At 37.4% G+C, this 13,621-nt stretch overlaps 1 protein-coding gene across 1 annotated transcript in view; it reads left to right on the top strand.

Moving 5' to 3' along the window:
* DMD (dystrophin) overlaps positions 1 to 13,621 on the top strand; it is a 2,686,579-nt gene that overhangs the window by 825,844 nt on the left and 1,847,114 nt on the right. Inside the window, exon 12 of the mRNA XM_049766737.1 lies at positions 8,351 to 8,501. Coding sequence (XP_049622694.1) covers positions 8,351 to 8,501 — 151 coding nt within the window. The remainder of the gene's footprint in view (positions 1 to 8,350; positions 8,502 to 13,621) is intronic.

Raw genomic sequence — 13,621 nt, 5'->3', positions numbered from 1 at the left:
TGCAAGTGGCTATCCAGTTGTGCCAACACCACTTGTTGAAGAGGCTTTCTTTGCTCCATTTAGGATTTCTTGCTCCTTTATCAAAAATTAGGTGATTGTATGCCTGGGGAACATTCTCTGAGTATTCAAGCCTATTCCACTGATCTGAAGTCCTGTCTTTATTCCAATATCATGCTGTTTTGATAAATATTGCTTTGTAGTAAAGTTTAAAGTTGGGGAAAGTAACTCCTCCCATATTCTTTTTCCCAATGATTGCTTTAGCTATTCTAGGGTGTTTATTGTTCCAAGTGAATTTCAAAAGTGCCTGATCCACTTCTTTGAAGAATGTCATGGCTGTCTTTAGAGCGATCACGTTAAATCTGTACAATGCTTTGGGGAGTATTGCCATTTTGATAATGTCAATCCTGCCAATCCATGAGCAGGGTATGTGCTTCCATTTCCGATGTCCTCTCTTATTTCTTGGAGCAGAGTTTTATAGTTTTCTTTGTATAGGTCCTTCACATTTTTAGTCAAGTTGACTCCAAGATATTTGTGTGGCACTATTGTGAATGGGGTTGTTTTCTTAATGTCCATTTCTTTCTTATTACTATTGCTGTATAGAAAGGCCATTGATTATTGTGTGTTAATTTTGTAGCCTGCTACCTTGCTATATGAGTCTATTGTTTCTAGAAGCTTTTTGGTAGAGTCTTTAGGGTTTTCTAAGTAGAGTATCATGTCATCTGCAAACAGCGAGAGCTTGACTTCTTCCTTTCCTATCTGGATTCACTTGATATCTTTTTCTTGCCTATTTGCTATAGCAAGTACTTCCAGTGCTATGTTGAATAGAGTAGTGAAAGAGGACAGCCTTGTCTTGTGTCAGAATTTAGAGGCAAGGCTTTTAGTTTTTCTCCATTGAGAATAATATTTGCCACTTTCTTGTGGTAGATGGCCTTATCTATATTGAGAAAGGTTCTTTTAATTCCTATCTTGCTGAGAGTTAGCATGGAGGTAAGGCGTTTGCCTTTTATGCAGAAGGTCATCGGTTCGAATCCCGGCATCCTTTATGGTCCCCCGTGCCTGCCAGGAGCAATTTCTGAGCATGGAGCCAGGAGTAACCCCTGAGCACTGCCGGGTGTGACCCAAAAATCACACACACACACACAAAAAAGAATGGGTGTTGGACCTTATCATCTGTTTTCTCTGCATCTATTGATATGATCATGTGATTTTTATTTTTTTGTTGTTGATGTTGTGTATTATGTTGATAGATTTATGGATATTAAACCATCATTGCATCCTGGGATGAAACCTACTTGATCGTAGTGGATGATCTTCTTAATGAGGCTTTGAATCCTATTTGCCATGATTTTGTTGAGAATCTTTGCATCTGTATTTATCAGCGATATTTGTTGAGGATCTTTGCATCTGTATTCATCAGCGAATTTGGTCTGTAATTTTCTTTTTTTGGTAGCATCTCTGTCTGAATTAGGTATCAAGGTGATTTTGGCTTAATAAAAGCTATTTGGAAGTATTCCTGTTTTTTCAATTTCATGAATGAGTCTTGCCAGGATTGGTAGTAGTTCCTCTTGAAAGTTTTGAAAGAATGCATTAGTGAATCCATCTGGACCTGGGCTTTTGTTTTGGGGCAGACATTTGATTACTGTCTTAATTTACTCAATAGTGATGGAGGTGTTTAGATGTGCTACATCCTCTTCCTTCAACTGTGGAAGATTGTAAGAGTGCAAGAATTTATCCATTTCTTCCAGGTACTCATTTTTAATGTCATAGAGCTTCTCAAAGTAGTTTCTGATTACCCTTTGAATCTCTGCTATATCAGTAGTGATCTCTCCTATTTCATTCCTAATACAAGTTATCAAGTTTCTCTCTCTCTCTCTCTTTCATTGTTAGTTTTGCCGGTGTTCTATCAATCTTGTATATTTTTTCAAAGAACCAACTTCTGCTTTCGTTGATCTTTCGGATTGTTTTTTGGTTTTCCACTTCATTGATTTCTGCTCTCAGCTTTGTTATTTCCTTTTGTCTCCCTATTTTTGGTTCCTTTTGTTGAGCACTTTCTAATTCTATGACCTAATCATTAAGCTATTCAGGTATGCTCCTTCTTCTTTCCTGATGTGTGCTTGTAAAGCTATAAATTTTCGTCTCAGTACCACTTTTGCTTTGTCGCATATGTTCTGATAGTTTGTGTTTCCATTGTCATTTGTTTCTAGGAAGGTATTGATTTCCTCATTGATTTCATCACAGACCCACTGGTTATTCAGTATTAGGCTTTTTAACTTCCAGATATTAAAGTTTTTCTTCTGTGTCCCTTTGTATTTCACATATAACTTCAGGGCCTTGTGGTCAGCAAAGTTAGCCTGCAACACTTCTATCCTCTTGATATTATGGAGGTATGTTTTATGTGCTAGCATGTAGTCTATTCTGGAGAATGTCCCATGTACATTAGAGAAGAATGTGTATCCAGATTTTTGGGGGTGGAGTGTCCTATATATATCTACTAGGCCTCTTTCTTCCATTTCTCTTTTCAGGTCTAGTATATTCTTGTTGGGTTTCAGTCTGGTTGACCTATCAAGTGTTGACAATGCCATGTTGAGGTCTCCCACAATTATTGTGTTGTTATTGATATTATTTTTCAGATTTGTCAACAATTGTATTAAATGTTTTGCTGGCTCCTCAATTGGTGCATATATGTTTAGGAGAGTGATTTCTTCCTGCTGTACATATCCCTTGATTAATATATAATGTCCATCTTTGTCCCTTATAACTTTCCTGAGTATAAACTTTGCATCATCTGATATTAGTATGGCCACTCCAGCTTTTATATGGGTGTTGTTTACATGGATGATTTTCCTCCAGCCTTTTATTTTGATTCTATGTTTGTTCTGACTATTCAGATGCATTTATTGTAGGCAGAAGAAGGTTGGATTGAGTTTTTTGATCCAGTTAGCCACTCTGTGTCTCTTAACTGGTGCATTTAGTCCATTGACATTGAGAGAAAGAATTGTCCTGGGATTTAGTGTTATCTTTCTATCGAACTTTGGTGTGTCTGTGGGTCAGTCTTGTCTTAAAGTAGATCTTTCAGTTTTTCTTTTAAGATTGGTTTTGAGTCTTTAAAGTTTCTGAGCTGTTGTTTGTCTGTGAAGCCATGTATTCTTCCTTCAAACCTGAAAGTGAGTTTTGCTGGGTGCAGTATTCTAGGTGAAGCATTTATTTCATTGAGTTTTGTTACTATATCCCACCACTGCCTTCTGGCCTTGCGTGTTTCTGTTGACAGGTCTGCGGTAAATCTCGAGGATGTTCCCTTGAATTTAATTTCTCTTTTTGATCTTGCTGCTTTCAGAATTCTGTCTCTATCTGTGGGATTCGTCATCGTGACTAGGATGTGTCTTAGGGTGTTTTTTTCTGGGGTCTCTTTTAGTTGGTACTCTTTGGGCATGTAGGATTTGATCACATGTTCTTTAGCTCTGGTAGTTTCTCTTTAATGATGTTCTTGACCATTGATTTTTCCGGAGATTTTCTTCCTGGGTCTCTGGGACTCCATTGATTCTTAAGTTGTTTCTGTTGAGCTTATCATAGACTTCTATTTTCATCTGTTCCCATTTTTTGAGTAATTTTTCCATTGTTTGATCATTTGCTTTAAGGCTTTTTTTCCAATCTCTTCTGCTGTATGGAGTTGTTATTTATCTCATCTTCCAGTGTACCAATTCTGTCCTCAGCTGCTGTTAACCTGTGGGAAAGCTCATCCATTTTCTCTTCAATTCGTCTACTGAGTTTTTCAGACCTGTTATTTGACTTGAAATTTCAGTTTGGTGTTTTCTAATTTCTATCTTCATATTCTCTTGATTCTTATTTGTGCTCTCTTCTATACTTTCTTTGTGTTCTGTGAACATCTTCCATATTGAGACTCTAAACTCCTTATCTGAGAGACTGACTAGTTGGTTAGCCATGTTTTGGTCATCAGAGTTGCCATCTTCATTATCTATGTCTGGCGCAGTCCTGCATTGTTTCCCCATTGTCACACTTGTATTGTGGGTTTTTGTACATATTGTGGTTGTATTTATTGATTAAATGATGTGCGCTGCTGCGTAGCAAAGCTGAGCAGCTGGCGCTCTCTGGCTCCTCCCTTTTGGGTAGAAAAACTCACTTCCAGGGAAGGCTAGCCGTCCACAGATGAAGCCAGACACACAGGAAATCAGGCCCACAGATGCCGCACAGAAGACAGACAGTCCAGAGAGATGTGCCAGACTTCAGTGTTCCATCAGAGTTCAACCAGCTCCTCCTATACTGGTCTTTTTACTCCTGATGCTTCTGGGCCTTTGTACAAATTACTGTCTAAAATGTGTTTGGAACTTTCTGTTCACTGCTCTCTTCCTTCAATTGTTAAGAGTTCGAGAATTGGGGCCGGGCGGTGGCGCAAGAGGTAAGGTGCCTGCCTTGCCTGCACTAGCCTTGGACGGACCACAGTTCGATCCCCGGCGTCCCATATGGTCCCCCAAGCCAGGAGCAACTTCTGAGCGCATAGCCAGGAGTAACCCCTGAGCGTTACCGGGTGTGGCCCAAAAATCAAAAAAAAAAAAAAAAAAGAGTTCGAGAATTACCAGTAGTTCAAAAAGCTTTTTCTACAAAGTTTACAGACTCAAATTTGTTGTGTGAATAGTTCTGTCGCAGATAGAGCATGAACTATCACATAGTAGGTACTCATAATTCTACTTTGAATTAATCTGTTCATCATTATTCAGGTTTATTTTGTTATTGTGGTTCTTTTGGGCCACACTTGTGATGCTCAGAGATTAATACAGGCAGGATTTGGGGGGACTATACAGAGTGCCAGGAATTGAACCCAGGTTGGCCTGATATAAAAAAAGCCCTATTTCTCTGCTTTCACTCCATGTCCCTTTTGTTTTACTTTCTAGGCCACACCCTGTTCTCAGATCACCCCAGGCATTATTCTGGTATTCTAGGCAGTGCCTGATCTCACATTTGGGTCCAGTTGGGCTATGGAAAGCAAGCACTTCTGTCTCTTACACTGCCTTCAAGTCCTAAGGTGCTGTTGTTGATGACATTTAAACACCTTGGCCTCTCTTTCTGCATCCCTTCTATAATTTTATGGAAATTAAAATAATTTCCTCTTAGTAATTTTGATATTGATAGAGCCACTTTTTTAATGTCTCCAAGAGATTAAGTGGGAGACTAGGTATTTGCTTTGGCTTTTTTCAAAACTTTTCATTACTGATAGTGAAGTCAAGGACCAGACAGAGAGCTCAATGGACTAAAGATCTCATTTGCACACAGAGACCCAGGTTTGAGCCCCTGTAGGAACAATCCCAGAGCAAATAGATAAGGATGTCAGGAAATATTTTAAATAAAATATAAAAAAATCAAATATTTAAAAAGTGAAATCATTTATTACTTTAAGAAATGTGTATTAGACTGGAAATACTTCTTCAAGTATAAGTAATGCAATTTTTTCTTCAGTTCTCTAAATGTGAGATTTTTAGCTTAATGAAATGCCAAACCAGGCAGGAAAAACAGCAAATGTGAGGCGTAATATTGCAAACAACTCTCAGGAAATCATTATCAGGTCAGCTCCAAGGGATAGACAGAACCAATAATGTGATATATTTAGGTCTTTTTCCATGTCGGGCTGATATTCATTGACTAAAAGGCAGCTACCAACTTGAAGTTTCTCCTTCATTTGAATAGCTCTTCCATCAATGTAGTTTCTTATTTAAAAAAGGGATATATATATATATATATATATATATATATATATATATATATGTTTGGCAATTGAAATTTCACTGTATAGGTTTTGTTTCAAATGGGTTCCAGGGCAACTGTGTAATGAAACGTTAATGTTTAATAAGGGGTGTCATTTTAATTATATAATTATTTAGTTTGACTTTTGGGCTACACATAGTGGTACTCAGGGCTTAATCTTGGCTCTGTGCTCTGGGATCACTCATGGTGGCATTCAGAGGACATTATGAAACCCTTGGAATCAAACTGTGGGCAGCCATATGCAGGGCATATACACCTTAGCTTCTGTACTGTCTCTTTTGTTATGATCTATGTTGAATTTAACTCAGGTTTGTGTGTGTTCCATGTGCTCATATGAACTTAACAATGGAAATATCTTGCAAAAATTTGATATTATAGCAGTATAGTTCTAAGTAAAATCATGACTTCTTTTAAACATTTTGGACTCAGATTAGTGTTTAGTATACCATATTTTGTAAACTGGGGGTTGAAAATCCTTGGGGGGGGTCTCACGATTGATTGTGGAGGTATCACCATAAATTTTACAATGAATTCAGATATATTATCAGTATATATTTGATTTGTCCACCTAATTTATATACTTAGGTTGTATAAAATATTTTTAGACAAAAAATGTGTTAAAGGTGGCTAAAATGGGGCTGGAGTGGTGGTGCAAGCAGTAGGATATTGCTAGCCTAGTACGGACTGTGGTTTGATCTCCTATGGTCCCCAAGCCAGGGGCAATTTATGAGTGCATAGCCAGGCATAACCCCTGAGCATCACTGAGTGTGGCCTAAAAAACAAAAAAAGTAGCTAAATTTAAGAAGGCCTTCAGTAGAATAATTTCCAAGAATGCTTTAAGTATGCATTCATAAATAATGCTTATCTTAGTATAGGTAGTAGCATTTCAAATTTGAATCTCAAGAACTTTATTTAAATGAATGGAATAGTTGAAATTTGAATTTGTTTTCTCAGTATGAGGGCATGTAACTGATAAGCAAAACATTATCTCAGGTCCCTGATGAGGAAATTACAGTTGGTAAGTTTTAAGAGCTTGCTTCTGGGGCACATAAGCATGTTGCAGATGCAAACCCTCTAGGACTTTAAATCCACATTTGAAAATATATCATGTCTCCTATCCATTTCCAAATTGAACTTGAACTGTTGAATATTTATTTTCTATCATTGTGGCTTAGTGATATGCAATGATACATTGGTTCTGACCTATCAGGAATTGGAGCAGATAGGAATTCCTGACCTATCAGGAATTGGAGCAGAGTTGATCTCAGTAATGGTTCTGTGATTGTGACAGAGCTGGGTTATTCATTTAGTTGCATGAAACAGGAATCTTACCTGCTAAAATAGCCTCTTAATCTGCATAGTCCTCTCAATGTGGTCTCTAATAATTCAGTATTGTGGCTTCTCATCCTAACAGCATGTCAGATGGATTCCAAGTATAAGAATATAAATGCTTCCTGTTTTCTTATAGCTCAAACACAGAGCAGCTTCTCCGTTATTTCTGCCACATTCTGTTGACCATTCTGTGGGTCAGTATAAAGCTCCAGGCCAGTCCATTTTCACAAGGATGGGGAATAGACTCATTTTCCAGATAGGAAGAGGGATATAAGTTTGTAACCATATTTAGTCATCAATTCCATAAAATTTTTTGTTAGATTAATGCCAAAATAATACTACTAGCTCAGCTACCTGAAATAGATTTCACTTTAATATGCCCACATTTATAGTGATATGCAATTTGAGAAAAACTAGAATGCTAATATCTCAGAGAAGGAATGACTTCAGAGGTAATTGATCAATATTCAACATATTTTCTTTCTTACATTTTGTTACTTTTTTTCTCTTTATTTGAATATCTTGATTACATAAATGATTGTGATTAGGTTTCAGTCATGTAAAGAATACCCCCCTTCACCAGTGCGACATTCCCACCACCAATGTCCCAAATCTCCCTCCATCCCACCCCACCCCCACCTGTACTCCAGACAGGCTTTCCAGGTCCCTCATTCATTCACTTGATTATGGTAGTTCTCTGTGTAGTTATTTCTGTAGCTGTACTCACCACTCTTTGTGGTGAGCTTCATGAAGTGAGCTGGTGTTCCAGCCCTCCTCTCATTGTCTCTGAGGATTGTTACAAAAATGACTTTTATTTTTCTTAAAACCCATAGATGAGTGAGACTATTCTGCGTCTCTCTCTCTCTCTCCTTCTGACTTATTTCACTCAGCATGATAGATTCCATGTACATCCATGTATAGGAAAATTTCATGACGTTTTTGGGCCACACTCAGTTACGCTCAGGAGTTACTCCTGGCTCTGCACTCAGAAATCACTCCTGGCTTTGGGGACCATATAAGATGCAAGGGGATTGAACCGCCTTCCGTCCTAGGTCAGCCGCGTACAAGACAAACACCCTACCGTTGCATCACCACTCTGGCCCCTCTTTCTACATATTTAACAAATGCCAAACCATGTGAACACACCATATATTATAGATGTCAACCTTTTTGCTAGTAATAGTTTTAATCATAGAACATTTGCTTTGGTAGAGATAATAATGCCTGTCTTCCTATTTTTCAGTTTACATAAAGTTCTAATGGATCTCCAGAATCAGCAACTGAAAGAGTTAAACGACTGGCTTACAGCAACGGAGGACAGAACAAGAAAAATGGAGAAGGAACCCCTTGGACCTGATATTGAGGACCTAAAACGTCAAGTACAACAACATAAGGTTCGTGTACTTTGTAACATTTTAATGAAACACAAGCCAAATGTATGTGAATAATATTCATAGAGGTGAATTAACACATTTATTTGTATACATATACCAAACTTAGAGATAGAAAAGACATAACATTTTAGGTGCAGAGAAATATTTTTAATTTATTGAATTACTGTGAGATACATGGCAAAATATCATGACTGATTTTCAGTTATATAATCTTTGATAACCCATCCCTTCAGAGAAATAGTTTTTGAAATTATAATTTGGTCCAATATAGTTTACCTCAGTTTTTCATTGTAAAAGTTAAACATATTACTGGAAGAGAACAATGCTAGGTATGTTATTTATTTAAGTTTTTTTCCTGGAAGACAATCTCTGTAGGGATTACTTGCAATGCAAATTTAAATAATGATACAAGAATTTTTTAGCATGTCTTTATTTTTTTACTTTATTTATTTATTTATTTTGGTTTTGGGACCACACCACACCTGCCAGTGCTCAGGTTACTCCTGTATCTGCTCTCAGAAATTTCTCCTGGCAGGCTCAGGGGACCACAGGGATGCTGGGAATTGAACCCGGGTCCATCCACGGTTGGCCGTGTGCAAGGCAAATGCCCTACTACTGTGCTATCTCTCTGGCTCCTTATCATGTCTTTAATTAAAATCATAGTTTCTTGGAGAAGGCCAAGCTTATTGAAAATGAACATCTATAATCCTGCTTTTATATAAAAGATAGACTCACTGTGGTAGTATCCATATTTGATTTATTTGTATATTTAGAATTATGCTTCCTGATTGCCAGAAAGTACTTGCTGTTTTTGTATTTAAAATATGTACAAGGATATTTCTGTTCTGGAATTTTTAGGGTCTTTTTTCTAATAACCACTGTTACAACTCGAGGTTTATTGTGGCAACAGGTCATTGTATGATACACACATACATAATCTACAAACCTCTATGGTTATCGCATGATAAAAGTTGTTAGATTTAATATTTAAAAAAAACAATAACTAGGGCCCGGAGAGATAGCACAGTGGTGTTTGCCTTGCAAGCAGCCGATCCAGGACCAAAAGTGGTTGGTTCGAATCCCAGTGTCCCATATGGTCCCCCGTGCCTGCCAGGAGCTATTTCTGAGCAGACAGCCAGGAGTAACCCCTGAGCAACGCCGGGTGTGGCCCAAAAACCAAAAAAAAAAAAAAAAAACAAAAAACAATAACTAGTTGAGGATTAAGAAAATTCAAGTACACACTGGAGCAATATTAAAGCAGGGAACACTTGTCTTGCACAAGGCTGATCCAGGCTCAATCTTCAGCAAACTTGATGATACCCTGAACCTTTCTTGGAGTTGTCCCTGCATATAGAGCCAGGAGTAAGCCTTCAGTACACCGTTTGTCACCAAAATAATGAAAAAAAATTTCAAGTATAATTAAATGTATTCAATATTGCATTTAAAATTGTTCATTTTTATTCTCATGTTTGTATTTTACTGGCATCCTGAATTTTGTCTTGAATTTTCCCTACACAGCCCTGCTGATTTATGGGTGGTTTTTGGATTTACAGCTTAAAAAGGAAATATATGTTCCTTCAACTTGTACTTTTCAAGACTCCACATCACCCATTTTCATTTTACTTTTTTGTAGTATTTAAATATTTTGTTAAAGCATGGGAATTTATAAATTTATATTTGGGTTTTAGGCATACAGTATTCCAAAACCAATCCCACCACCAGTGTCTATTTCCCACCACTGATGCCCCTAGTTTTCCTACCACTCTCTATCCTGCCTTCTTGAGGAGCAGATTTTTAATTCAGCAGTTGCAGATTTAATCTTTATATCTCTAATGTTGATTTGGTAATGCAGTTATAGCCAGTCTCAGAATCCTTCTATTCAGATGAAGGATCCTGTCCTTGAATTCCCTAGTTAACTTATTAAGTTTCAGATTACAGACTGGAGATTTGGTGCAGAGGATAAATTGCATTTCCTGCACCAAACTGACCCCAGGTTGATTCCTGGCACCATATTTAATCCCTCAAATACTGTCAGGAGTGATGCAGGAGTACAGAACCAACAGTAAGTCTTGATTACCACAAGGTGTGACCCTAAAACAAAGGAGTTTCAGGTGTTAATAATAAATGGTCTAGGCCCTACACTGCCCTCACTAACTAGATTTTCATTACTCTGGCATGGTATTGATAATACAAGGGTGAAGTGTTTGCCTTGTAGTTGGTTGACCCTGGTTCCAATCCTCACAAGGCATATGGACCTTGAACGAGAGCATTTCTTGGTATTAGCTAATCCTCACTCCCACCTAATCCTCCCCAAAATAGAGAAACAAATTCCATTTCAGAAATCGTGTTACTTCACTTACTACATCTGTAAAACAAAATGCTATGATTTCATCATAATCTTCACAGGAGATTTTAATTGAACATCAAATTTTATTTGAAGATTTTAATGAGCAATTTTAATTGATACATTAGATCCTGGTGCGAGTTCTCAGACTTGACGGCTTTTCTTCTGTGGTTGTGTACCTCCAATATCTCTTCTTGGTCTGCTCTGAAAGCTGGTTGTGGTTTCTCTCTGAATCACAGGATTCTCTCCTGAGAGTGTTTGTTGGTCATAGGAGAGTCACAGCAACTTTATCTGTGGACAAGAAGTGGAGATAGTCTTGTTAAACTATCTTTACTTAACCAAAAAGCAACTGCGTTTGATATGTTTGGCGAGGAATCTAATCTAAGCCAACCTTTTTAGTTGTGGAAGCCCAAGTACTATCCAAACTTTACCACTAACTAAATCTGTGTTTTTCAGACATTTTTCAAATTCTCTGGATCTGTAGAAGGAAGCAATGAACCAGAGGTTTCTGGTGTTCTTACCAGACATGGTGTTCATGTTTCCATTATTTATTTATTTATTTATTTATTTATTTATTTATTTATTTATTTATTTATTTATTTATCTATTTATCTATTTATCTATTTATTTATATTTGTTTGTTTGTTTATTTTTGGTTTTTGGGTCACTCCCAGCGGCACTCAGGGGTTACTGCGGGCTCTGTGTTCAGGCCTCACTCCTGGCAGGCTTAGGGGGCCATATGGGATGCTGGAATCCAGTGTTGGCCTCGTGCAAGACAAATTCCTTACTGCTGTGCTATCGCTCTGGCCCCTCCATTATTTTGTTGTTGTTGTTGTTTTGTTTTGTTTTGTTTTGTTTTATTTGGTCACACCCAGCAGTGCTCAGGGGTTACTCCTGGCTCTATGCTCAGAAATTGCTCCTGGCAGGCTCGGGGGACCATATGGGATGCCTGGATTCAAACCAAGGTCCTTCTGCATTTAAGGCAAACGCCTTACCGCTGTGCTATCTCTCCGGCCCCCTCCATTATTTTTTAAACAAGCATTTCTACAAGAGACAAGGCTACACCCAGTAATGCTGTGAAAGGGGATAATGTTGGAGCCTGGTATCTAGGTAGAATGCCGTAAAGTAGGGTTCCTGAATGAATGACTGAAGAATAGTTGGGTCACCATAATTTAAATGACTTAGGGAAATTCAAAGGAAAAGTCTCAGCTGGAAACTGAGGAGATCTTCATTTCAGTTAGATGAACTCTGTAGACTCTTGATATTCTGACTCTGCCACTGATCTGTTTTATTCTTTGCTTTGGGTGATATGGGGTGAATGAAATGGAAAATATTTGACTAATATTGCTATAAAATTTGAATAGGTTGTCCATTACTTGAAAACATGCCATTTATGATGAGAACTAAATTGCTTTTGAAAAGAATACTATGAAAAAGAAAGTAACAGAATTATATTCCAGTTGATGATATAATCTTACATCGGGGACTTTTCCACCTAAGTGCCTACACAAAAGCAGAAGGAAATGGGTTGCAGGCTTAGAGATAAGCCAACCTTTAAATGTTGAAACATATTTCAATTTTTATAAAACGGGGACAAGAAAAAGTATGAACATGACAATTGATAACATGTTCTTTTTTGCATGAGATAATTGCAAAATACAGAAAATGAACAAAAATCTAATCACTAATGAAAGAGTTGAAATTATTTAAATGTGGAGCATGTATATATATATATATATATTTTTTTTTTTTATTTTGGCTTTGGGCCACACCCGGAGGTGCTCAGGGGTTGGGTTACTCCTGGCTGTCTGCTCAGAAATAGCTCCTGGCAGGCACTGGGGACCATATGGGACACCGGGATTCAAACCAACCACCTTTGGTGCTGGATCGGCTGCTTGCAAGGCAAATGCCGCTGTACTATCTCTCTGGGCCCATATTCTTGAAAAGTATATGTACTTTTTAAATTACTCTTTCCTTCTTGAGAAAGAAGAGAAAATGTTCTTTCTTTAGATATTGAGCCAAACCAAAGTCTTATTTGCATGGGAATTGATGGACTTTGCAGTTTATCTTCCCAGGAAAGTTAAGCGAGTGAAAATACGGAAATGTATCCTGACAACAGAATACATCAGTATCCTTGAATTAATCCCAAAAGAGATTCACCCAGCTCTGTCAGCACCTCTTTCTGATTGGCAGACAAAACTTTTAGGCTTTCTTTTAATTTTAATTTTACTGAAATATTTGTGATATACAAAGTCATTCATCGTTGAGTTTCAGACATACAATGAATCATGGCCAATCCTACTACCACTCTCTATGTTTCTAAAATATTACGTTTTGTGGATTATAGAGAGTATGTCCTTGATTCATCTTAACTTTTTCTAAGAGATTACAGGTGGCCTGATTTTAGATATTTCAATTCTATTTAGGTGAGAGGGTGCTCTTTCTCTAAATAACTTCTTTTCTTTCTCTCTTAGAAATAAAAGTGTTTGTAAATCTATAAAATATACCATAAATATTGAACAAATTCTTCTCTTTATTCTGCATCATGACCCTTTTTTCGCTTTATTTCAGTAGCATTTTATTATGAAGCAAACTAGACCTCCCACTGCTGTGAAATATTAGAATTATGTTCCTTACTTTATTTGCCAATTAGACAAGTTAAAGTGATTGATCTCACAGTGATGCTTACTATTAAATCAGCCAGAGCTGTTAAGAATAGGTAACCGAAAAGTTTATAATTTGTTGCAAAAGTTGAAACAAACCATTCACTTTTCAG

Source organism: Suncus etruscus, chromosome X (assembly GCF_024139225.1).
Source record: "Suncus etruscus isolate mSunEtr1 chromosome X, mSunEtr1.pri.cur, whole genome shotgun sequence".
Lineage (NCBI taxonomy): Eukaryota > Metazoa > Chordata > Mammalia > Eulipotyphla > Soricidae > Suncus > Suncus etruscus.
This window is presented reverse-complemented; position numbering and strand designations above follow the sequence as displayed.